This window comes from Danio rerio, chromosome 13, assembly GCF_052040795.2.
Source record: "Danio rerio strain M-AB ecotype USA chromosome 13, GRCz13ab, whole genome shotgun sequence".
Classification (NCBI taxonomy): Eukaryota; Metazoa; Chordata; class Actinopteri; order Cypriniformes; family Danionidae; genus Danio; species Danio rerio.
The window spans coordinates 26,350,365-26,377,500 of record NC_141033.1 but is presented as its reverse complement, the minus strand read 5'-3'; the positions used below and the strand labels follow the sequence as shown (position 1 = coordinate 26,377,500).

The 27,136-nt window shown below is 38.3% G+C and overlaps 1 protein-coding gene across 15 annotated transcripts in view; it reads left to right on the top strand.

The window, feature by feature from the left end:
* phactr2 (phosphatase and actin regulator 2) overlaps nt 1–26,823 on the top strand; it is a 78,975-nt gene extending 52,152 nt beyond the window's left edge. For 5 of the 15 annotated variants that reach the window (XM_087279329.1, XM_087279332.1, XM_087279333.1 and 2 more), the window contains exons 5-13: nt 1,467–1,691; nt 2,534–2,990; nt 4,965–5,140; nt 7,036–7,192; nt 14,261–14,316; nt 15,317–15,378; nt 19,152–19,289; nt 20,354–20,430; nt 24,713–26,823. In XM_087279329.1, the coding sequence (XP_087135455.1) occupies nt 1,467–1,691; nt 2,534–2,990; nt 4,965–5,140; nt 7,036–7,192; nt 14,261–14,316; nt 15,317–15,378; nt 19,152–19,289; nt 20,354–20,430; nt 24,713–24,728 (1,364 nt within the window). In that variant the 3' untranslated portion in view covers nt 24,729–26,823. Of the gene's footprint in view, nt 1–1,466; nt 1,692–2,533; nt 2,991–4,964; nt 5,141–7,035; nt 7,193–14,260; nt 14,317–15,316; nt 15,719–17,220; nt 17,593–19,151; nt 19,290–20,353; nt 20,431–24,712 lie in introns of those variants that run through there. The other 10 variants (XM_087279335.1, XM_087279337.1, XM_087279339.1 and 7 more) reach the window with 4 other exon arrangements.
* The last annotated feature ends 313 nt before the right edge of the window (nt 26,824–27,136 follow it).

The following is a 27,136-nucleotide window of genomic DNA, read 5'->3' as shown; positions in this document are numbered from 1 at the left end:
AAGATGGAAATCAAAAATGAATATAGGCAAACTAAACAAGTTGAATATGACTTACATGAGTGTGACTGAAAACTACATTTGATCAATGTGTTACATCTGTTCTTTGGTACTTGCCGACTGTTTGTAAATTCAAGATTGCATTTCTTAACGTAAAACTATGTACACTAGATTCCTGATTAATAATGGTCTCTGCATAGCCGAAGACTTCCTATATTGAAAGTGTAAAATCGCTATTACCTGTGTCAATTTGGGCGTCAACCTCTGACGAATGCTGGGAACTAGGCTAATGCGCGCAGCACCAACACTGACAGAGAGAGTGAGTGCTCATAACACCTAGAGAGTGCGCAGAGAGAGGCCTCAGTCATATCTCCGCAGTCTGCCACCGATGGCTGATCTCGCTTCTCTGTGGCGTTTTGACACAAAAATACGAGTCCAAATTTAGGAGGGCCAAGCTTGTTGACACAAGGACTGGTGGAAGAGTGCTCTTTTAATGGAATTTAATAGCAAAAGTTAAGTGCGTGCTGATCTGAAGAAAGTCTCTCTCGCTTACCGAATGCACTGTACTGTGTGCGTTGCATGTGCGCCCGTTCCCTAAGCAACAGGAACAAACGCCTAACATCACCTGTTCGTATTCCTCAGAATTTTTATTACAAATAAATGTTTAGAGAGGGTGTGTAATCCGTACATATGTGTGCCTTTGATGCACCCCTTAATGCTTCTTACGTCCTTGTTGCAGCAACGGTGGCACCGAAATTAGGCACCAAAATTCATATGCTGATTTGATCCGGTACATACCAGTTACAAAGGTACTGGTGCTATAATGGCACTGGGTTTTGGTACCCAACCCTATTTATTACTTGTCGTACCACAGCAACAATATAATTACTACAACAGTTTAATCCAAGTAATTAACCATAGTAAGCTTCCAAACACTATAGTATTTACTTGTTTACTTTTTTCATGGAATGTGTATATAGCTTATACAGTATCTACCACCTCAATGACAAGCAAATTTATTTTAGTTCAGTAAAAAGCTCTGCTTTCTTCATTATACAAGGATCATGCCCAACAAAGTTATTTTTCTATTTATTTCTCCTTTGAGATAAGGTATACATCGCAAAAATACGTACTTTCCTCTATGTTTTCCTCTATGTTTTACTTCCCACCCTCCATCTGAATTTCGAGCGTGACCAGAACCACGTGATTAAAAACAACCTGCTGTATATGAAAATACCAATAAGTCAGTCAGTATATATGATTCATAAGCTTTACTGTAGGCTGGTAATTTTGGAGTTGATATGTAGTCATATTTTTAGAATTGCAGTGGCTTAAAATGCATCATGACCAAGTCATAACTTAGAGCTAAATTTAAGTGCTCTATTTACAGTATACCATTTGACTATGCACAGACATAATGAGGGTCTTCTGAGTCAATGAGGGTGCTCTGCTCCTCTGTGCCCTTGTAGAAAGAAATGACAGCAAGCACATCCCACAAGCCAGTGAATCAGCCGCTTTAAAACCCCCTGCTAAAAAACCCCCGACTACACTCCCAAAACCCTCAGCTGAAGCCACGAGCACAGGCGTGAAGAAAGGGGGGCAAGCAGGAGCTAAAAAGGTAACCAAGGCTACCAATAAGCAGGTCTCTGCTCCTCCACCCAAACAAACCTCAAGAACTGCCACTCGTGGCAATGGTGAGTAAACGTGTCAGTGACGATATTAGCATGCATCGGTGAATAAAACTCTGCATGGAGGGATCCCGTTTGCACTTCTTTTCCCCAATCGGTCTGACTGGGAACCAACTTGGTCTCTTCAAGAACTTGTTTGGAACTAAAATGACAGCAAAATCTGGAAAACAAGCCAATATGCTGGTTTAATTAGTTCAGGTTTAATTCTTCTTTATCCAGTACTGTGCCAAATCATACCCTGACTCATTTGTGACCCAGTGTGGCTTTTTTGTGTTGTTGTTCTGCTTGATTTATGTGAACACATTATCTTTTTTTATTGAGGTTTGCTTTTATGTATGAATATAATGGTATAATGTGTTGCATGTTTGCATGTGATCGGTTCTTTGTGCATGTAAACCACACTTGTGTCGTCTTGTATAAATGGGGCTCATTGTTTCACGCTGCACCGTGTTTATTCTTTTACCTGTCCATTGTTTGTCTCTGGTGCAGCTCATCATTGGTGGCACGACTGCTTCCTCATTTAAATCAAGCACTTGGAAATCTATGTATATTTTCATTAATCAATTTCACTACATTTGTTTGATTTATGATGGTTCACTCAAATCTTGGTTAATGGTTTGTTAATAGTGAGAATTGTATATCAAAATAAAGCGTGCCCACAATTTTGTGACTTTTGCGTACATGTTAGAGGTTTACAATTTGGAGGTAATCCTACAGTTTGCTTTTATTATAAGTATTTTTTTTTCTAAAAAAAAACAACAACATTAAAAACACTGCCACGGGTGGTTTATCCATCAGCATGTATTTTCAGATCTCTAACTCTCGAATTTCCCTGAATTTCTTCACAGCTAAAACTTCGAATGCTAAAAAAACTACAGGCACATCCAAAGGATCCTCTCAGGCTTCAGGTCAATCATCTTCACAGACCTCCTCAAAAACCTCCAAAAACAGCAACTCAGAACATACAGGACAAGCCAAGACTGGTAAGAAGACTGAACCCTCCAGGTCGCAGCGGCCCCTTTCTAAAACACAAGAGACTGTGGAAAGCTCTTCTAAAAAGGACCAAAAGAAAAAAGAATTAACCACCAGTGTTAATGAAAAGGCAGAGGAGAAATCTCAAAACGGGAAGGGTGACAGTCATCTTTCGAAGTGTGCAGAGACCGACAAAAGACAGTCTCATGTTAACCAGGCCACAGAGGAAACCTCCTTCATTGGGTCCTCAAATGAACTTTCGTCAGATGCGTCAGCTGAACCTGTGAACGTAGAGACTGAGACACAGAAAGAGAAAGCGGATCAGACACAGAGGTCAGTGGTGTACGTTTTAAAAGCAATAATAAGCAGTTACAGTATCTCAAAGTAGGCATTTGTCCCTATGCTATATAAGTGTTGGGATATTACGAGCACAATATAAACCTTTTCATATTTTTAAAAGGGTCCATTGTCAAGGTTTGAAATTTAGATAACCCAAATATGGGGAAACAAATCTCTAGAATTAATTATAACATCATAGATGAATAAAATTATCTTGAGTATTATTAAGATTATTCATAATGATGCAACACATAATGTTGTTTATTTGCATTATTTGTAAGGAATAATGTTGTTTGTATACATTAAAATACAATTCAATACACTTCCATAACTTGCATGACAAGACTTTTTAAGAAGATTTACCAGTTTTGTTTTCATGGAAACTTTTATGGAATATTTTCAATATTTAGGGGGTCAAAAAGAGCAAACTGAAAATGCTGTTTATTTATTTGTTTTTTATAAATGTTAAAAATGTATCAATTAAAAATTTCCCAGTGGGATATTAATATTATTAGTAAAATTAGTACTAAGCAAAATCCAGACTGAACTCAATAGTCCTTACTGACCTTTTGGACGTGCACTGTAACTATTGCTAAAAATGTACTTCAGGCTTAAGAAAGGTTCTTCGTTTTTTTAGCTGTGCAGTTTTGTCATAGTTTGCCTGAAGGGTTTTGTAAGCTGAATGTCATGCAACATCAAACACCCGATTGTGTAACTTGATAGTAAATGTGGTGGTTACTCATGAAGTTGTAGTAATATTGTGAGTTTGTGAGTTGCCTGGTTAGGTAAATTATAACACGACTGTTTGTGTCAGGTTTTACTATTTTGTTTTTGGATTTCACCTTTTTTTATATAGCAATTCTACAGTATGTGGGTAGAATAGTTGTAGGTCTGTAGGTAGCACTGTAGAAAATTTGATAACAAAGAAAACAAATATTTTGTGTTGCTTTTACTTATTTTAATATGTTGACCAGGTTTTAACTACATTTAAGTTATACAAAATTAATATTTTTAGTCAGCTTGGAAAGTCACCATAGAACTCCATTTGATTCAACTAAAAATTGAAGGCAGAAAGATTTGTTTTACCAAGTGTCTAGTAAAACAATGAGGTATGTCCTTGTTAAGCTTTTTTTGAGCAACTGATTTGATTTGGCAGTTTTTTTTTAACCATTGAGAATTTAGCTCTTAGACATTATATTATATTGGCATTATTGATTGTGATTTTTGATTTTATTATTTCAACACATTATCAAGCATATTAGTTTTAATAACTCATTTCTAATAACTGATTTCATTTATCTTTGCCATGATGATCGTACAAAATATTTTACTAGATTTTTTCAAGACACTAATATTCAGCTTAAAGTGCAATTTAAAGGCTTATAACTAGGTTAATTATGCATGTTAGGGCAACTAGACAAGTTATTGTATAACAATGGTTTGTTCTGTAGACAACTGAAAAAACCAATATAGCTTAAAGGGACTAATAAATTTGCCCTTAAAATGTTTTTTTTGTTTTTTGTTTTTAAATAAAAAACTGTTTTTATTGTAAATTAAATAAAACAAATACCATACCAGACAGTTTAGTTATGCATTTATTTCACAAATTTGACTATCCACTTATGACATATGTGTGACAGTTAGTGTGAAATAAAGTGATTGGGTTTCATACAGGCTGAGCCGATACTAAAATAGGTAAAATATGCTTTGATCAACCCTGAAACCAGTGTTTAAGATTGACATGCCTTAAGTCAACATTTTTTTTTCTTGCTTTACGTGTGAATTATTTTGTTTTTTTTAAGTACTCATTATTTCTAAGAGTCAGAGATTGTTTCCTCTAAGTAAATGCCAATGTTTTTTAATGTGTATAAGCACTATAAAGTCCTATTTTATTAACTAAACTGAATATAATAACTGCTCATCATAATTAATGTTTTAGTCAAGTTAATAAGTGTTTTGTTTTTCTAGGGATGCTGGGAAGGAAGAGGGAGAAAGACAGCAAACTGTCAATGTGGAAAGTGCAGAGGTCACCATCATTCCTGACTCCATTCGGGAAAACCAGGCAAATGACTCTGATTCAGATGGACCTATTCTCTATAAAGATGATGATGAAGAGGAGGATGAAGATGATGAGCATACCTCTAGTACGTGTTCAAGTTTGTGTTGTTCTTATATCTCATTTGTTTTCTCTGTCCAGTGAAATATTTAAAAAATGAATTTTTAAAAAGTCCTTCAATATGCAGCTTGGAGTATTCTTGTAAAACTGTGTGTCATCAGCCTGATGTTTATGTACAGTATAATCAGCGCAACATGTCGCACAATTACATTTGATGCATTTCTTGGAGTTTTTTCTTTTTCTAATGGTCTTCTGTTTGGAAGTTTATCTTCTCAAAGAATTTTGGCAAAGCTGTGGTCTAAGTCTTTAGTTTGTCAAACTGGAAAAACATGCTGTCCCAAGTCGGCGTTACTTTCCGACATGCTGGTTACTGTGCAAACTTTGCTGTGCTATGCACAACACATTCCTGCAAACACTCATGCCTGTTTCTAATTTGCTGTTCTTTCCACCCTGCAATCTGAAAACAGTTCACAAGTGTTAGAAATGCAAATAAGTTTGTTCTAGTGTTACACTATCACTTAAAAAAATATGAAAGTATACAGTGCTCAATATAAATGAGTACACTCCATTTTGAAAATGAATATTTGTATTCATTTCTCAGTGAATATGGGTAATATATATTGGTGCATTTGAACAAAACAGATTTATTAAACAGATATATTTATTAAAATAATATTTGGCTTCAGTACTGGCAAAATGTAATATGCACAAATATATCATCCTATAGAAAATGTTATTTATATGAGAGATTTGTGAGGAGTGTACTCAAGTATGCTGAGCACTGTAGTATTCATCTCAGGGCTAACAAACAATAAATCGCCAATATGAAAATGCTTTTGCACGAATCATTTATTAAAAAATCTTCTCAGGTGAATTAGGTATCACACCATTATTTTTACAAAATGTGCAAAATAGTTTTTTTTTTTTTGACATTTGCATTTATGTCCAAAATTTTTTTTAACATTGAGTTTTAGATGACAGTAAAAGTAATGTAAATGTAGACCCTTTTTATATATTTTGTACAACAGATATAACCCACACTTCCCTACAATGTTACAATGTGTCAATATATATATATATATATATATATATTGGGGGGGGGGGGGGGGGTCAACAGTTTTCAGTTTGTTTGTGTAATACAAGTTTCTGTCATTTATGCAATTATTTTTAATTACAATTAGTTTATTGTTAAAACGTATTTAAGATTATAGCGTTTTGAGGGATATGTAGTGTATTCTGACCTAGTCAGAAAGAGAAAGTATTCTCTGATTAGCTGTATCAGATGTTACTGTGGGTCAGACTACAAATGCTATTATGCATCTGATTTGACTTCAGACTAAATGTAGTTACAAAACTATTTTACGAGAAAACAAAGTCTTGTTAACATGATGTGTGTATATATACTGTTAAAGACAAAATTATGATTTTTGCCATGATGACAGTAAATATTTGACTAGATATTTTTCAAGACACTTCTATACAGTTTAAAGTGACATTTAAAGGCTTAATTAGGTTACTTATGTTAACTAGGCAGATTAGGGTAATTAGGCAAGTTATTGTATAAGGATAGTTTGTTCTGTAGACTATCAAAAATATATATAGCTTAATGGGCTAATAATTTTGATCTCAAAGTTTTGTTTTTTTAAACTGCTTTTATTCTAGCCAAAATAAAACAAATTACACTTTCTCCAGAAGAAAAAATATTATCAGACATACTGTGAAAATTTCCTTGCTCTGTTAAACATCATTTGGAAAATATAAAAAAAAAGTAAACAAATTCAAAGGGGGGCTAAAAATTCTGACTTTACAGTTAACAGTTAAAACAGTTTTAACAGTTAAAATGCATTCATAAAACAAAATTCATCAATCAATTAATATGTAATGCATTCCTAGCTTATGGTACTTTTTTTTGTTTGTTCGTAGGCTCCCTTGCCAGTAAAATTCGCCGCAGGGACACTCTTGCTATTAAACTTGGTAACAGGCCCAGCAAGAGGGAGCTTGAAGAGAAGAACATTCTCCCACGAACCTCAGAGATGGAGCGACAGGAGCTAAGACAGCAAATCGGCTGCAAACTAGTCAGGTACATCTAACCATTCTGCTCTTTACCGCTCTACTGCTTATATTGGGATGCTGAAATTGACAGTTTATAATAATCAGTATCTGTCAATAGTTTAGACAGATTTTCAAAATTATCATTCATTGATTAATTGTCTGAAAAGAATAATCACAATTAAGTCTATCCAAAATAAAAGTTTGTTTTGACATAAAATGTGTGACTACTGTGTATATTTATGTATGTAAAATGCACACACACATGCATATATTTGAGAAAATGTTTATTCATATTTAGATATAAAACATATATGGAAACATTTTGTTTTTATGTACAGTACAGTACAGTTGAAGTCAACAAGGCAAAGAAACTTTAACAGTATGTCTGATAGAATTTTTTTTTCCTGAAGAAAGTCTTATTTGTTTTAATTTCAGCTAGAATAAAGGAGTTATTAATTTTTTAAACACAATTTTAATGACAAAATTATTAACACCTTTAAGCTATATATTTTTCAATAGTCTACAGAACAAACCATCGTTATACAATAACGTTCGAGGTTACTAAAGTAACCCTTCGTTCCCCGAGGAGGGGAACGGAAGCACTATAAGTGGATTTGATTTGTAAAATCCACGCATTGGGAGGTTCGGTTCAGAAGCTACTCGTCTGAAAGAGTATTGAACGGGCCAATTAAGAATGAATTGGCAGCGCAAGCCTGCGCAGGTGAGCGGCATAAGCAATCAACTGAGTATATAAGCTCACCTGGCGCCAGCAGACGCTATCCTTTTTAAGCTGAAGAGACTTTCAACAGCTAAGGGACAGTCATTATGGCGACGGAGTATAGTGCTTCCGTTCCCCTCCTCGGGGAACGAAGGGTTACTTTAGTAACCTCGAACGTTCCCCTTCGGGGGGAACTTCAGCACTATAAGTGGATTTGATTTGTAAAATCCACGCATTGGGAGCCCATTGAAAGCGCCATAATGACTGCACCTTACCAACACCCCCGATGAGGAGATAGTCAAGCAAGCGTGACGCACCCGCATCATGGGGGGCGCGGTCCTCCAACGTGTCCCTGGCCCTAATTTATCCTACTTCAACAGAAGTTTTACGGATTTAGATATATTTTTTGGGAAGTCGTGAGCATCTAGATAATTCTAGGAAAATACGACAGTACGTTGGGAAGCGTGCAATCCCGATAGGGAGGACGCTGCGGAGGCCATCCGTTACCCAAGGGGGGATAGATGGCAGAATTTACATATGGACTAGCCCTAAAAAGGGGGAGTACGCATAGCAAAAGAGTGGTTAGCGGGGAGGGAAGACACGGGTCCGCCCAGGGGGGGGACTTAACCGTGGCGGAATAAGCATATGGGATCGCCTAGTGGGGACCACGCATAGCAGGCACCTTTACCCAAAACGCGGGCTGACCAGCGGGCAGACCTACAACGTAGTGGGCCAGCAAGTGACTCCTCCGCTGAGTCAGTGCTGGGGGCCACGGAGGAATCTGCAGGGCTCACCTGACGGGGAACTTTACTGACAGATAAAAAGGCGCACGTATCTCCGTGTTAGGGAAAATGGCGCAGCAAGCGTGTTTCAACACCCTACCGAATTGTTTCCTCAATCACCAAGGGTTACCTAATACCCTTGAGGAAACCGGCTCCACTCGCAGATTGTAAAACCTTGCAAATGTGTTGGGTGTCACCCAGCCCGCAGCTCTACAGAAGTCTGTTAGAGGGGCGCCGCGTGCGCGCGCTCGAGAGGATGCGAAACTCCGAGTGGAGTGCGCACGCGCTCTCGGGGGACGCGGCTTATCTCGGCTCTGATAGTGAAAGAAAGGCATCCACAATCTAGTGGGAACTTATTTCGGTACGGCACTTCCCTGCTGCCGACCGCTATAACAGACGAAGAGCTGCTCAGATGATCTAAACTCTGAGTGCGGTCCGGATAATACGCAAAACGCGAACTGGACAATAAAGAAGGGCTGGGTCTGCCTCCTCCGAGGGCAGCGCTTGCAGGCTCACTACCTCGTATTAAAACGGAGTGGTAGGAACCTTGGGCACATATCGCGGGCGGGGTCTCAGGACGTGAGAGAAGCCAGCCCAATTACAGGCACGAGTCACTGACCGAAAAATGCCTCCGGATCCCCGACCCTCTAATCGATATCAACGCGACCAGCAGAGCTGTCTTCAGGGACAGAAAAATACTGAGTCGAGGATCGAAGGGATCTGCGCGGCTTGTGTAGCGAGGGCGAGATCCTAAGAGGACATGAGAGGGGGCGGGGTGGATTAATTCGCTTAACGCCCCTGAGGAACCGGATGATGAGGTTATGCGTTCCCACGGTGCTGCCAGCCACCGCGTTATGAGAGCGGAGATGGCAGCCACGTAACCTTGAGTGTGGAGGGCGACAGCCTGCTCTCCAGCTTCTCTCGGCGTAAAGAAAGCACAACGCTGATCTGGCAAATTACGGAGGTCTTCTCAGCGAGAGACATACCATTCAGTGAATAGACTCCACGTCAGGGCATAGGCGCGCTCGGGGAGGGGGCTCTAGCCCGAGTGACGGTATTAGCCACCGCAATCGGAGGTTACCTAAGTCTTCCTCGCGTCTAAAATCTCTTCAAAGATCGGCGAGGGTGCCAGGTGGTGCCCTGTCCCTGAGAGAGTAGGTGCTCTCTCGAAGGGACTGCCAGGGGAGGGCTATCGCGAGGGAGAGCTCTGACATCCAGGTCCGGTTGAGCCAGAGGGGCGCAACCAGCAACCTGTTCCTCGTCCTCTCTGACCTTGCACAGTAACTGCGCGAGCAGGCTCACTGGGGGAAACGCGTATTTGCGCGTGCCCCGAGACCAGCTGTAAGCCAGTGCATCCGTGCCGAGAGCACTCGGTCAGGGAAAGAACAACTAGCAATGAGCGATCTCGGGGGAAGCAACAGATCGATCTGGGCTTCCCCGAATCGCGCCCCTATCAGCTGAACAGACTCGGGGTGGAGTCTCCATTCTCCAGGACGCAAGGCTGCCGTGAGAGCGCATCGGCTGCACGGCTGAGCTTGCCTTAATATGAATGGTGTGCAGCGATTTCAGCCGCGGATGACTCCAGAGGAGCAGACGGCGGGCGAGCTGAGACATGCGGCGAGAGCGCATACCCCCTATACGGCTGATATACGCCACCGCCGCCGTACTGTCCGTCCTGACCAGCACGTGTTGCCGCTCCAGCACCGGAAAAAAACGGTGGAGAGCGAGGAACACTGCCAACAGCTCCAGGCGATATGCCAATGCAACTGGGTACCTTTCCACAGGTCCGCAGCCGCATGCCCGCAACGCACAGCCCCCCAGCCCGTGTTGGAAGTGTCTGCTGAAACGACAACAAGACTGGACGCCTGTTCTAGAGACACCCAGGCCTGTAGGAACGAGGGGTCGCTCCAAGGGCTGAGGGCGCGGCCACACAGCGCAGTAACAGAGACTCGGTGTGCGCGCGCGTGCCATGCGCGTCTGGGGACTCGATCGTGAAGCCAGTGCTGAAGTGGTCTCATATAGAATAATCCGAGCGGCATGAAGCGGCTGCGGATGCCATATGCCCCAGGAGCCTCTGAAATAGTTTCAGTGGGACCACTATTTTACTGTCGAGCTCTCTCAGACAGTACAGCATCAGCTGAGCGCGCTCTCCGGAGAGGCGCGCTGCCATGGTGACCGAGTCCAGCTCCAGCCCGAGAGAAGAGATCCTCTGCACGGGGGCGAGTTTGCTCTTTTCTCGGTTGACCTGAAACCCCCACAGGTGGAAGTGCCAGAGCACTTTGTCTCTGTGCATAATCAACTGCTCCGAGAGAGGGCAAAAATCAGCCAGTCGTAAAGAAATTGAGTATGCAGATGCCCGCGAGCCGAAGGGGCGCTGAGGCACCCTCCGCGGGCTTGGTGAGGACCCGCGGAGACAGAGAGAGCCCGAAGGGGAGGGCTTTGTATTGCCAAGCTCGACCTTCAAACGCAAACCGCAGAAACTGTCGGTGGCGAGGAAGAGTGGAGACATGGAAATACGCGTCCATCAGGTCTAATGCTGCAGACCAACCCAGAGGACGAACGCACCGGAGGATGCGCTTCTGCGTGAGCATTCTGAACGGCAGCTTGTGCAGGCAGCGGTTCAAAACGCGCAGATCTAGGATTGGCCGTGACCCACCGCTCTTTTTGGGCACGATGAAGCGTGGGCTGTAAAACTCACTCTCCATCTCGGCTGGAGGGAGCGGCTCGATTGCATCCTTCGCCAGGAGGACAGCAATCTCCTCTCGCAAGACAGGGGCGGACAGGGGGCTGACCCTGGTGAATACACACCCGTGACTTGGGGGGCCGTTTCGCGAACTGAATCGCATAGCCGAGTCTGATTGTGCGTATGAGCCACCGCGAAGAGCTGGCCCGCGCTAACCAGGCAGGCAGAGCTCTCGCTAATGGACTCATCGCTACAATCGCTGACGTACCAGCAGTGGGGCAGCGCGGAGTGGGTGTGCTGATCCGGGAAGCTCGCGGGTCCCACGGAAAAGCTGGAGGTGAGATATTTGCTCTCACTCCAAACCCGAGCTCCGGAGGGGAGGCTCGAAGGGTGGGAGAAAGGAGACCGTCCTCCCAGCGCTCGTGAGCCACTGGCGAAACGCACCGAATCTGCAAGCTAGAAAGCATAGCGTCCCAGACTGGCAGATTTCGGGCTGTCACATCTGGGGAAGTGAAAAGTGCCCTTTCATAATGTTTTCATGGCAGTAAAAAGTGCCGTTGGAAATGGGGCCCCGCCCTCCAGCGGGGAAAGAGCAAGTTCCCTCTTCTCCAGATGGCCTGTCCCAGGGGCGCTTCGCGGTCCGTTGCCGGACTTAGCGGCGTTCTGGGCAGGGGGGCTGCCTGCTTCCGAGGTGCCCGACGCGCTCGCTTCGCCTGAGGCGTGTGCGGGGGCGGAGCAGCTCTCGTAGGCGGGCGCCTTCGGCGAGGAGCAGGTATGAATGGCACGGCGGGCGGAGCGGGCTACGGACCGCCGATAAGACATCACCCACCAACTGCTCTCTCACCGCCTTGAATTCCTGGGTGAATTCACAGACAGTGTCGCCGAACCTGGCTGGGGATATGGGGAAGTCAAGAAAGCGGACTTTGTCGACTTTGCGCATATCAGCCAGGGGTGGCGCTCCTGGACCACTAATGTGGACATCGTCCTCCCCAACGCACACGCAGCGGACTCAGTAGTCCGAAGAGCTAAGTCGGCGGCGGTGCGAAGCTCGTAAGCCTGGGTTGGACCCACCCTCGTGCAGCTCGGCCAGCGCCTGCGCTTGGTAGCGCTGGTAGGTGGCTATCGCATGCAAGGCGGAAGCAGCCTGGCCCGCAGCTATGTAAGCTCTAGCTCCGAGGGAGGTAGATAACTTACAGGCTTTGGATGGGAGACGAGGCGGACCCCGCCAAGAAGAGGCGCCGCGCGGATTTACCGCCATCGCGCACTCAACCTGAGGAATCGCCACATACCCCCTGGCTGTTTCACCGTCAAGAGTGGTTAGGGTGGAGGAACACGCAGCACGAGCAGAAAAAAGTGCTTTACAAGACCGCGTGAGCCTACTGTGCACCTCCGGGAAGAAGGGAACGCCCCTCTAGTCGGTCCGGCCGCGGAGCTGGGGGATAAACCATCTCCAACCCACGGCCGAAGCAGCCCGGGAAAGCACGGCTAACATGTCCGTTTCAGGATCCGTAGTGACAGCGCTCACCAGCCCGAAGGGGGCGAGCGGGTCTGGATCATCATCGGACAATGAAAGCCCACCCTCCGATGCCGCGGTGGACATCTGGTCTCCGGTGTCATCGGGCGTAAGGGCTACCATCTGTTAGACGGATCGCTTCCCCCGCCCGAAGCTTGGATGGAGCGCTTAGAGGAGCGGGAGGTCCGCGGGCCCGTGGGCGACGGATTATCTCTCGCTGAAACCCTCAGATCTGCCCGAGTGCCCGCTGCAGAGCAGGGGACAACTGGGGTGGTTCACCCTTTTGCAAAGGCTAACCGCGATCTTGCGCAACAGTCATGGCATCGCAATGACGACATGAACTGCCCGCGAGCAGCGCATTAACATGCTGGACCCCCAGACATGTAACGCAGTGCCCGCGCCCATCATCCGAGGACAGGAAACCACCGCATCCAGAAACGCACAGTCGGAGCGCCGTCCTGATAAGGACGTGCTGCACGACTGTGTTGCTCTTTCTGTGAAGTTTGCAACTTTATACGCACCGCTCTGGAGGACCGGACCCAAAGAACGCCAGGCAAGGGAGAAACCCAGCTCGACCGTCTGCCACTGCGTGTACACACTCTGGACCGGGAGAATGCTCTCGTTCGCTCAGAATCGCTGGTCACAGCAGGAGGAACCCTCATCGACTCGATCAGAAAGTCTCTGAAGCGAAAAGGATAGCGTCTGCTGGCGCCAGGTGAGCTTATATACTCAGTTGATTGCTTATGCCGCTCACCTGCGCAGGCTTGCGCTGCCAATTCATTCTTAATTGGCCCGTTCAATACTCTTTCAGACGAGTAGCTTCTGAACCGAACCTCCCAATGCGTGGATTTTACAAATCAAATCCACTTATAGTGCTGAAGTTCCCCCCGAAGGGGAACTTGCCTAATTACCCTAACCTGCCTAGTTAACCTAATTAACCTAGTTAAGCCTTTAAATGTCACTTTAAGCTGTATAGAAGTGTCTTGAAAAATATAGTCAAATACTTTTTGCTGTCGTCATGGCAAAGATAAAAAAAATAAGTTATTAGAAATGATTTATTAAAGATATTATGTTTAGAAATGTGTTGAATAAATCTTCTGTCCGTTAAACAGAAATTCGAGAAAAAAGAAACAAGGGGTATAATAATTTAGGGGGGCTAATAATTCTGACTTCAACTGTATATGTGTGTATTACATATTGATAAATATATATAATACACACATTTGTTATGTTAAAGCAAACTCTATTTTTGGGTGCGGTAAATCTTTGCCCAGCACAATAACTTATACATTTTTCTCCAATTTTTTAGACGTGTATGAATTGGGCCTGGCTGTAAGCTTCTGAACTAAACACAAGTATGTTTTTCTCAGACTGACACCTACAATTTTTCTTCCCTATAGACGGTTGAGTCAAAGACCCACCACAGAAGAGCTTGAACAGCGAAACATTCTAAAACGTATGTGTCCTCTTTCTCAATCTGATTACCATTGTGTGCAGACAGTGTTTGGATGCCCAGGGCTTTACTGTTTGTTCTTGCTTATTACTGCCTCTGATGCTGGAGACACGTTCATTGGCAGCAACCAAAAATCAAGAAAACCAAGGCAACAGGAAAGATGCAATGAATTGTGGTACCTCTGTCTCTGTCACTTTTCTGTTGCCTTGGTTTTGATGTAATTGACAGAGACTAGGAATGAGATGCAGCTCACCACTGTATGTCTTCAAACAAAGAGAGGTGTAAGCATTCCAAAATGTGGAGTTATAATATGATGTCATGACATTTTATAGTTTCCTAAAGTAATATTGGGGTAAGTTATTTAAAGAGATAATAATTGTGGCAATCACACGAGTGTACTGGCATTTTGAGAACGGAAGAATGTTCTTTTTAAATTGTTTTGCAAATCACAGGATTCAAGCATCACAAGATTCTTTGGCAAAAACATCTACTATCTAATATACACTCACAGGCCACTTTATTAGACATATAAGACATACTCCAATGTGTTTACAATGATAACCACCAAAAATAACTTCTGTGCGTTATTTGCCAAGAAAATAAAATAGACCACTGTTTACTCAAATTGAAGGAGATTTCAAAATCTTTTTGAGCATGAATGATTTAAATTGCTTTCAGCTTCTCTGACAATTCAGAAGGTGGTTAAACTTAGATGCTAATATTTTATAGATCAACCAAATTCTGGATCTGTCACACCCCTGCATCGGCACCATTTGATTATGATTGAGATTACTGTTATGCTCTTTTACTGCTATGCTACTGATTTCCAGTGTGTAAAAATCATTGTTGTTGGATGATTGCCACTTAGTCTTGAGTGAACTTGGTTGTGCTAAACAATTTTGCAGTAATCGTTAAATGATGTAATTCAATTTCAGAGCAAATGTTGATTGTTGGAGGAATTAGATTTAAAACTAACAAAGTAAACATTCTTGTATCTCTTCAGAGAAAAATGAGGAAGAAGAACATGAGGCCAAGCAGGAGATTAAAAGACGACTGTCCCGAAAGGTACAACCTTCTGCAGTTTAATAGTTTTTTTTTTTTTTTTTTCATTTTTAAAAATGTTTCAAACAGATTATCATCATCTGTTAAGTATGCCAGACATATGGGTTCATTTACGCCTCACAGGTCACTGTATCAACAAACTGTTAACTAACACTTTTAGCTAATAAATCACCAGTTAGATGTTTATTAGTAGTTAGTAAGATAGAAGTTGGGGTTAGCTTTTGGGTATGATTAGGGATGCAGATCATACTTTATAACTACTAATAGTAAGGTTAAATTAATAATAATTATCATTAAAACATGTAAATTATGATGGAAAGGACCCCTAAATATAATAATACATGTAATATATACATGTAATACATTTATACATTGATATATAATACATATAATTTTTTACATGTATACATTACAATTATAATTTCAACTTTTTGAGATCAAATTTGGCATATATATGACTTAGGGCCCTATCACACACCCGGCGCAATGTGGCGCAAGGCGCGATGCAATAGTTGTTTGCTAGTTTCAGCTTGGCGCAAGAGTCGTTTTGACTTTTTGTGCCACGCTGTTTAAATGGCAAATGCATTTGTACTCATATGTGCGCCCATAGACGTTCTGACGTAAAAAGCAGGCGTGTTTTGGCGCGTTGCTATTTTGAGAAACTATAATAATCTGTTCTTTAGACCAGAACAAACCTAGTCTAAAATCAGGCGCAGAGTGCGTTAGTTGTCCGCCTCGCTTGAACATTGCTTAATACACACAAGATGTAGAGCAATACACAAATATCTTTACATATGAAAAAGAATTAAAATATTAAGGATATATATATATATATATATATATATATATATATATATATATAGGATAAAATAAGGATATATATATATAGAATATAAATATAAAGGAATAAAATATTACAAAACATATTATTTTCTAGCCTACATAAATATGAAAAACCACTGCCTTCATGCTTTCTTCATCTCGGGAGGCTTTTTCAGTTCATTCAGTTTGCTTTTGTATAATGTTATTATTATTATTAGCAGTATTATTTATTATATGCATATTTATATTTGTTTTATTAAAAACAAGCTTAGATTAGTCCACCTGTCAGGTTTTAGACCATATGGGGCTCAGCATGTGTTTTAGGATATAACTCAGGTTTTTGAACACACTTCGTTATTATTTTTCATTTATTCGTTTGCTGGAAATTAAAACTTAATTTCGAAATAGTTTTGAAACAAATATTTGCGCTTAACAAACAAAATTAATTATTTATAGGCTAATTGATGTCTGTGCGTACAAGGTTTCCCTATCCACGAGAGCGAAAGTGAAAGTAGATCATTTATCTCTCATTCTCGTGCTGCAGATGCTCTGTTTAACTGTTTTCTTGCCAGTGAAATGCTCAGTTTTTCCTCTTCGTCTTACTTTACGTCATGTAAATAGCAAATGTGCCATTTCGTGACGCAACTGGCTCTTAAAGGGAATGGGAGATAAGACTCTGATTTTTTTTATTCTCAAAACACACCTATAACTCATTAGGAAAGTAAAATCAACCCTTTTAGACCATGCGCCATGGCGCAAAGCGGATTTTTCTGTCCCTATATTACCCAAAATGGATTCTGACATGCCCAGAGAGTGTTTGCGCCCTGCGCTTTGCGCATGGATCGTCAAAATAGAGCCCTTTAGTATGTCATATGATTCATTTATCAAAGAATGATTTTTCTTTAGGTGTGGCAGAAATGGCCTTCCATAGAACTTAATTTAGCCAAATACTAATACATTAGATATATAAATTTAATATAAATTATTTATAAGTTGCTTTAATTTTAAATTATTCATTACTAGTGCTGATAAATTGCATCCAAAATAAAGGTTTGTTTTGATATATATAAATGCACATAACTTTTATATGTATATAAATATATATTAGGTACAGTTGACATCAGGTGCTCTGGTTTCCCCCACAAGTCCAAAAACATGCGGTACAAATTAATTGGTTAAGCTAAATTTTTCGTAGTGTATGTGTGTGAATGAGTTTCCATGGATGTTTTCCAGTTCTGGGTTGCAGCTGGAAGGGCATCTGCTGTGTAAAACTGATGCTGGATAAGTTGGCACTTAATTCCACTGTGGTGATCCCAGATTATTAAAGGGACCTCGACGAAAAGAAAATGAATGCATGAATGAATAAAATCAGAATTATTAAACCCCCTTCGATTTAAAAAAAAAAAAAAAAAAATTCCCAAATGATGTTTAACAGAGCAAGGAGATTTTCACAGTAAATCTGATTATATTTTTTCTTTTTGAGAAAGTCTTATTTGTCTAGTTTCCACTAGAATAAAAGCAGTTTTAATTTTTTTTAAAAACACTTTAAGGTCAAAATTATTAGCCCCTTAAATGCTATATATTTTTTTCGATAGTCTACAGAACAAACCATCATTATACAATAACATGAATTATTACCTAACCTGCATAGTTAACCTAATTAACCTAGTTAAGCCTTTAAATGTCACTTTAAGCTTTTTCTATTATGTTTAAAAATGTGCTAAAAACCTTCTCTTTGTCAAACAACTTCAACTGTATACATTTGATATATAGATTATGTAGTGTTCAGGCCGCACAGTAATAGTTACTTGTGGTGATTCCTAGGCATTTGTTCACACAAATGTATCATTTTATTTAGTCAAAAATTACTTCACATTGCTTATAACCTATCCAGGATTACAATAGATCATGGGTATTATTCACGGGGGCTAATAATCCTGTATGAAATCCTAATTTCAGCTGTATGTGTATTACAAATACATACATAAAGTAAAAGGTATAATGCATTACACATGCTTATTATATTATACATTTTCTCAAATATAAACATAATAAATATTCAGAGTACTCACACATCAAAACAAACTGTTATTTTGCATGTGATCAATCGCGATATATTTTGCACAGCTCTACTTATAACCTGTTACTTAGGCACAGTTCTGCATCAAGTTGTGAATCATCATAGGAAAAAAAATCACTGTGACATAATCTAGTGTAAAATGCAATGCGGGATTGTGGGACACTGCGCCACCTGCTGGTCTTATACAACAGTTTAGTTAGATATGCAAAACACGAGGAGCAAAGTAAATCACTTTTAAGTGCAGGACATCAACTTGACTAAATGGTAATTTGGCAAAGCGTTTGTAATGGAATTATAACTCTTCTGCTCCTCTACTATTAGGAAATGAGAGTTAATTTAGTTGTGCCTGTAACCCATTAGATAATTCTTAATTAAAATGTGTGAGGTGTTTCTGCTTGTAAAACTGAGTTTTATTGTCTTGACATGTTGCAGGAGTTCTGGTCAGAAGTGGCTGGAAATCTGTTGGTTTTAATTAGGGCTTTTTAATTTGGTTTACTGCCAATGGCCTGTATTATTGAGAGAACCAGGCCAGAGGGTTGAATCGCCAGATAAACCAGATCTATTCATTTGCTCAATTGTCACTTGCAGATTTTTTTATTCATGATTGAGCAGTTCTACAGGGGAACAAATGACTGCAGCTCACATCTAAATGTTTTCAGTGAAATTGGTTACATCCACCTGCTTTACCATCAGCGCCTGAATTTAGTTTGACATGTTCATTTTCACACAAATGAGTTGAGTGCACCTGAAAAGGTCTTTATTGAAGGTGACTGAGAGATTTGGTGTGTGTTTCTGTGTATGTATGTGCGTGTATGTGTATATGTGTGTGTGTGTGTGTGTGTGTGTGTGTGTGTGTGTGTGTGTGTGTCTGCAGCTCAGTGTTCGGCCCACAGTCGCAGAATTGGTGGCACGCAGAATTTTGCGCTTCAATGAATATGTGGAGGTCACAGAAGCAAAAGACTATGATCGACGTGCTGACAAGCCCTGGACTAGGTTAACCCCTGCAGACAAAGTACGATGAATATCTTTCTTACTGTAGCTGTAAATTGTGCATGTTTAAATTGTTAAAATTTATTTGTTAGGATTTCCCATCACAATTAGTTCAATTATTTAAAGAATATAAAAATAAATAAATTAAATTGCAAAAAATGTATAAATAGTGTGTGTGTGTGTGTGTGTGTGTGTGTGTGTGTGTGTGTGTATATATATATATATATATATATATATATATATATATATATATATATATAGTTTTACATTGTTTTATTACCTTAATTTAAATATATATTTGTCTGAATATTAAAATTTAGTTTTTCAATACTGCTGGTATTTTAAGCTGTAATCATGCTTAACATGTAGCTTAAAAAATATTTTTAGAATTTTTAAAAAAGATTATTTACGATATGCAAAAATGTTTGGTAGGTATTTATCAATCCTAAATGCTTTAGTTAATTAAAATGATGATGATAATTTAAATGGTAAATATTATTACCCGTCATTATAAATATTCAAATTCTTGAAAAACCTATTTTGTTTAAAATTAAACTACTTTTCTTTCTATAAACTATTTCTTTAAAACTTATTAGTAATAAGCAGGTTAATCATGTTTGTTGGCTGTCTGTGTAGTTAGATTATACAGTATTATACTGCTGATCTTGGTTACAATATAAACATGATTTGCTCTACTATATTGCTTCTTTAAATTGTGTAGTTTGGAGAAGAATATGGTTTAAGAGTGTAATCAATGCTGGAATGTTTTGATGCCTTTGTGATGGTCACAGATGCCACCTACTGGCCATGTGACTAGTACATTATGAGCCTAACCCTCACATAATTAACAAAATGACAAATACATGTGCTGTTATTGGTGCATTATAACACAAAATACCATTAATGCATCTTTTTTTTCTGCCAACATCCTTTAATACATTAAAACAAAAAAGAAAGGTGCATTTTAATTAACTTTTTTTTTTGTTTTTATCATCAAAGAATACTGAAAAAGATTCAACTCTGTCTTCACACAACTGATAATCAGCACATCACATTGTTACAAATTAATTTTTTTTCTCTTCACAGGCTGCTATACGTAAGGAACTTAATGAGTTTAAAAGCAAAGAAATGGAAGTCCATGAAGAAAGCAAACAATTTACAAGGTATGTTTGTGTACATGATCAGAAAAATCCCTTAAAAAAAAAAAAAAAAAAAAAAATATATATATATATATATATATATATATATATATATATATATATATATATAAATATATATAAATAAAAATATATTGCTCATATATATATTAAATGTAAAAAATTTGAACCTAAGCAATGTTTTTTTTTATTGTCTACAAGACAAACCACTGTTATACAATAACTTGCCTAATTAACCTAGTTAAGACTTTAAATGTCGCTTTAAGCTGAATACTAGTATCATTAAAATATCTAGTAAAATAATATTTACTGTCATCATGGCAAAGATAAAATAAATCAGTTATTAGAAATGAGTTATTAAAACTATTATATTTAGAAATGTGCTAAAAAAGTCTTCTTTCTGTTACACAGAAAATGAGGAAAAAATATGAAGGGGCTATTAAGTCAGGAGAGCTAATATTTCTGACTTCAACTGTATATATTTTTGAAATTGATATATGGATTATGATTTGATATATAGATTATGTAGTCTTCAGGCTGCACAGTAATAGTTACTTGTGGTGATTCCTAGGCATTTGTGCACACAAATGTATAATTTTATCTAGTCAAAAATGACTTCACATTTCACATTGCTTATACTCTATCCAGGATTACAATAAATCATGGGTATTATTCATACACTGACGTTTCACTGTGTACAATCCTGAGTGCTCCTATTTGTATATTTGTTTGTCAGTGCTTAAACAGATACAGCAGTTTGAGGTGTAAATATATGAATGAAAAGGTCTCCTCTTCACTTCATGATGGTCCCTTTCAGCACAGTTTGATATTTCCCCCCTCAAACACTGAGCCACTGTTAATACTGTACACAAGGCGTAGTGTTTGCTTGAGTGGCCAAAGCACATGAATGAGTCACGCGACGCACCGCTAGTTGCTAAGAATCTAGTCGTGACATTCAAACAGTGCATTATTTTTCACTGTACACATCTTCCACCGCAATGCAGGGTTAACACCGTAAATACACCAGAGCAGAACACAAATATTCATCATTCTGAAGCTGAATTATTAATTATGTTAGACACATGCTTGTACTCTGTCACTGATTACAAATAAGTTGGCAGATTTTAATGGTAAAATCAGACATTTGGCATTGCAAGGTTAACTTTTTTTTTTTTTTACAATTGCATTTACAGAAATCTAAGTGCTTGCTATGCTTACACTACAATAGTACTACAGCTAAATCCAATATGGCGATTGCTCAGTCTCATGTCACACACATTCAAATATCTAGATTTATTACAGTAAATTGCTTGTGTTTTAAATCTGCGCTTTAAAGTCTTACTGTCTCTTCAGAAAATTTGGATTTAGAAATAAGATTTTTGCAAACCGCGGCATACCTTGAAAATGGTTTTCATCTAATAACTTAAACTTTAAGGGAATGTACTTTAACAAAACATACATTTCAGGTTTCTTTTCTTTTTCTTTTTAAGTATGAAAAAGCTTGTCATGATTTTAACCTTTTCATATTTAGGACTTTGTATCTAGTAATTTCCTATGACATAATTATGTTTTTATGTTATTCTTAACAGCCATTCCACCCACTTTGTTGCAGCATTTGTGTAGAGTGTAAAGTCTATAAAAAAACATCTAAAATGGAAAACAAACACTCAATCGATAATAATTATATATTCAACAAGAATGTTACCCGCATAAATGAGTACACCCCTTTGAAATGGAATATTTTTTATCAATGTCTCAGTGAATATAAACAGAATATTTGGCGCAGAGAAACAAAGCAGTAGTAAAAAGTTTGGTCACCTACCTGTTCCTATTAAGGAATAAAAAGAAAATTAATTTAAATGCAAACAAGGTATTACAAAAAAAAAAAAAATAAAAAATAAATAAATAAATAAATAAATAAAAAAAAAAAATATATATATATATATATATATATATATATATATATATATATATATATATATATATATATATATATATATATATATATATATATATATATATATACGTTTTTGCATGGTTCTCTTGATTTTTACTCTATTAAAATTTTATTAAATATTTTCCTTAACATATTCATTGAATCTACTAATTTTTCACCCCCTTTTAATTATTTTTTATATTTACCAAATGTTTAACAAAGCAAGACAATTTTTACAGTATGTCTGATAATATTTTTTCTTCTGGAGAAAGTCTTATTTGTTTTATTTCTGTTACAACAGAAGCAGTTTTTAATTCTTTAAAAGCCATTTTAAGGTCAATATTAAATCATATTTTTATAAATAGGAAAATTACGGGAAACATAAAAAAACAATTGTCATTTTTATTTGCAATACAGGTTATCTTTCTATTCCTAAAGATATTCAGTCACCAACCTGTTGTTTTTATGGATATTACATTTTTCAATAAAAGTGTTTTACCAAAAATATTAGCTCAATTCACTGAGAAATTGATACAAATATTCATTTTCATAAGGGGGTGCACTCATTTATACTGAGCATTGTATATATTATTATTATTTTATTTCTCATTATAACGTCACACAATACAGTATAAATATAAAATGTCTTTGTCTATTTTCAATCATTAGATCACGTTAATTGTAGGCCTGTCAAAATAATCAATATATCAACTTATTGCACAAAACATCGGCCTGACCTCAATCATTTTTGGTGATGCAATATATATTGCCCATACTGTACATGAAAAAAAAAAAAAAAACAATTCTAGCCACAGCCTCTCTATCACTATTGGAGGTGTCAGTGTAAGTATGGTTAAAAAAACAAAAACTACTTGACAAAAATCTTGTCACACAAAATTCAAGTTTTAGGAACAACAAATAATAACTTGACTTCTAGTTGATTATTTGGTATCAGAAGGGGTTTATATGAAAGGCAAAGGCCTCTAAATTAAGCTTATTTCAACAAAATAAAATATGATCATGCCTTGATTATTAATGATTTAATTAGATGAGTAAGGTCTGACTTTGCTGGGACAAAAGTCTTGTCACTTAACAGAAATAATGTACAGTATAGAATATAAAGTCATGGTGCAGTGGAAAAAGAATTAATATTGTGTATGACTCATGAGCTTGGAGGACTGCATCCGTACATCTCTGCAGCGACTCAAATAACGTATCAATAAAGTCATGTGGTATGGCAAAGAAAGCGTTCTTACAGGACTTCCTTTAAAATTTTTTGGATTCATTTTCCATGCCTCCTCCTTCATCTTACCCCAGAAATTCTCAATAATGTGTCTTTCTGGTGACTGGGCTGGCCAATCCTGGAGCACTTGACCTTTTTTGCTTTCAGGAACTTTGATGTGGAGGCTAAAGTATAAGGAGCGCTATCCTTCTAAAGAAACTGCCCTCTCCTGGTTTGTAATGTAATGGGCAGCACAAATGTCTTGATACCTGAGGCTTTTGATGTTCCATCCACTCTGCAGATCTCTCACATACCCCCATACTGAATGTAACCCCAAACCATGAGAATCTTGAGTCCATGAGGGTTCCAGTAGGACTTGCAGTATTTGTGATGATGTGGATGCAGTTCAATAGATGATTCAACTAAAACAATTTAACTTCTTCCACTTTTCCAAATGATCAACTAGAAGTCAAGTTATTATTTTTTGTTCTTACAACTGGGATAGATATAAAGACTTTTGTCAGCTAGTTTATTTACTATAAATAACTTTAGTATATTTTCATGTAGGTGTCTGACAACTGAAAATTGATCAGATATCGCAGCCTCTATTACTTTTTACCTTCCATTTTTTTTTTGGTAATAATTATTATCATTTTATTTATGAAATGGGTTTTCACATTCTGATTCCAATGCTTAATTATTCAATTGTTAAAATGGCTAATTTAAATATTCTTAAGAATAAAATATTATATGTTCTTTGGAAGAGTCATGATTATATTGTCATTTTGGCATCATATAATGACTGGCATGCAATTTGGTGCAATATATTATACAACAAAAAATAAATACTGGACAGGTCTACCCAACACTGTTCAGAATTATAAAAATGAACAGACCAATTTCAATTTGACTGCTAATTTTTATGAATCAGACATCTGTCAAAGAGTATCTGACTGGCGTCTCTCATCAAGTGCCATGGAAATAGACTTACTGCTACTAAAACCATCCCATCCCGCTCTTCCTGCACCGCAGAAACCATGGTTCCCTCTAAACATTGCCCAGAACTGTTTTGCATCCCGTCGCCTGGCACGACTGCTAAATCAGCGTCTGCCGTCTCTGTTTTGTGGCAGGTTTCATCGCCCTTGAGGGGGTCTTTCTGGAGGCTGCTGAATGGAGGGTCTTTTCCTCCTGCAGAGAGTGAACAGACTGACTCCCTGTGGCCGCCGGCTCTTCTCTGGCACCCGCTGCACTTCATTTACTGCTTTGAGCCACTAGAGGGCTTCATCGCTGCTAAAAACGGGCCTCCAATGCCATAATGAAGAGAGATTGAGAATGAGGGACCTTCAAAGAAGCAAAAGAATTGCAATGGATCTGTCACGTTTTTTTCATATCTGTAATATTTTGCACACACTAAGGACAAAAACTTGCACTCTTTTAATTTAAAGCGTCCCTGATATTCTCTCAAGGTTGAGCACAGCGGTGTTAAAGCCGTGCACTGTGACTCATCGGTGGCTCGCATTGTTGCCGTGTGCAGCTCTGAGGGTTTCTTTTTGTCTAGATGACATATTTCGAGCAGTATTCGTGCAGTAATATCTATGAATATCCATGCATGTGATGAAGAAGATATTTTATAGGATTCATGTATCGGTGTACAATACATGGAAGTTATTTGGACATTGTGATGTCCAGGTTGGTTACTGCCATTATTCCTCTGCGTATTCAGATTAATCTGCAATATAATAGAATGTACTCTGATTTTTATGTTGTGCCTTGACAGTGTTTTGTTTGACCTGAAAATGTCTGATTACTTGAGATGCACATCTATGGAAAATAGAGACCGTTTGATGATTTATAATTTTCTTCAGATTTTTTAATTTTTTTATGTTTTCAGACACTTTTATCAAAATACTAATGTTTTAACTTCAGTAGAGTTAAGAAATCAATATTTGGTGGAGTTATCTTAATGAAAATATTTATTATTCTGATTAATTATAATTTTCAGAGGAAGAAGAATGCTATAAAAATGTTTAAAATGAAGCATTTTAGTGTATAAATAATTTTTTTATTTAAAATCTGGAAAAAATATCATCAGAACTTTCTAGAATAAAATTTTTATTAACGTTTTTCCTCAACACCCATACCTGAATCCAGAATTTTCAAGTGGTCTCTTTGTTTTTCATAATTGTGTACATCTATATATAACGTGTGTGTGTGTGTGTGTGTGTGTGTGTGTGTGTGTGTGGTTGTAACATATCTGAAACTACTGTTTAGGAATGGTCTATTATCATTTGTTTATGACAAACTATACCCTTAAGTTTTCTCCCAATATTTTTTTTATAGTTTTCCCAAAGTTCCAACGAACGTCTAAATAATTTGTCATTTAGACTGTACATACTTTTTTGGTGGGCTTTATTGAATAGGTTGGTGCAGACCATATACAAGATTTGTCAAGCAATATAATATAGTGAAACAATAGTTTTGTCTCAAACTTTAAAGGGCTTCTAGTCCATTATTTTAGTATCGCATTATTGCACATTTTTGGTGCTTCATACACACACACACACACACACACACACACACACACACACACACACACATATATATATATATATATATATATATATATATATATATATATATATATATATATATATATGCTGTATCTGATTGTATGTCAAATGCAGAATTTGCTGGACGCTCACTTCAGGTTTATTGTTTTGTTTTTATTGTTCATGTACAGGTAGTTAGAACTTGGGAAAACTTTTAAATTATTTCAAATCAATTGTACAGTCTGTGTATGATATATGTGAATACATTCAGTATATTGCAATATATTGGCTTGATTTCTTTCGTAGAGAAACATGTAAAGACATGTAAAGGTGGATGACAACAAATTAACGTGTGTTTGTCTTTTTAAATGTTGTAGGTTTAAGATTTAAAAGTTCTTACATTGATGAAAGAGACAGTTCCTTAATACTGGAAAAGTTTCATCACATTTAAGCCAATTATATTTAATCATGATAAAATGCATTCAAAATGTCAAGGTAAATGGACTATGACATTTTCAACTGTCACATTTTCCCTGTATATTGAGATATATATTTATATTTAACATTGCTCTGTATATTCTTCAAAGCAGATTCTGAAATATATCAAGTAAGGTCATTTTCTCAGCCCTTGTATTTAAATTTTGTCTTTAGTAATTTATAATTAAATCTTTTTTTCTTCTTTTTTTAAAGAATTTATGAATCTACGGTTGTGTTAAAAAGGCAATACGAAATCAGTAACCTATTGATCTACTGTTAAAAGCAATGGTGATATTTGTGCTTTTCAGATGATTTACTTGTGAAAAGATGATTTACTTTAGAAAAAACAATAGATCTAAATAATCTGTCATGTGGGCGATGGGGTGGGACAGTGAAGAAGGCTGGTTCGAGACTTGGCTGGGTCAGTTGGCGTTACTGTGTGGAGTTTGCTAGCTCCCCTCGTGTTCACATGGGTTTCCTCCAGGTGCTCCATTTTCCCCCACAGTCCAAAGCCGTGGTGAATTGGGT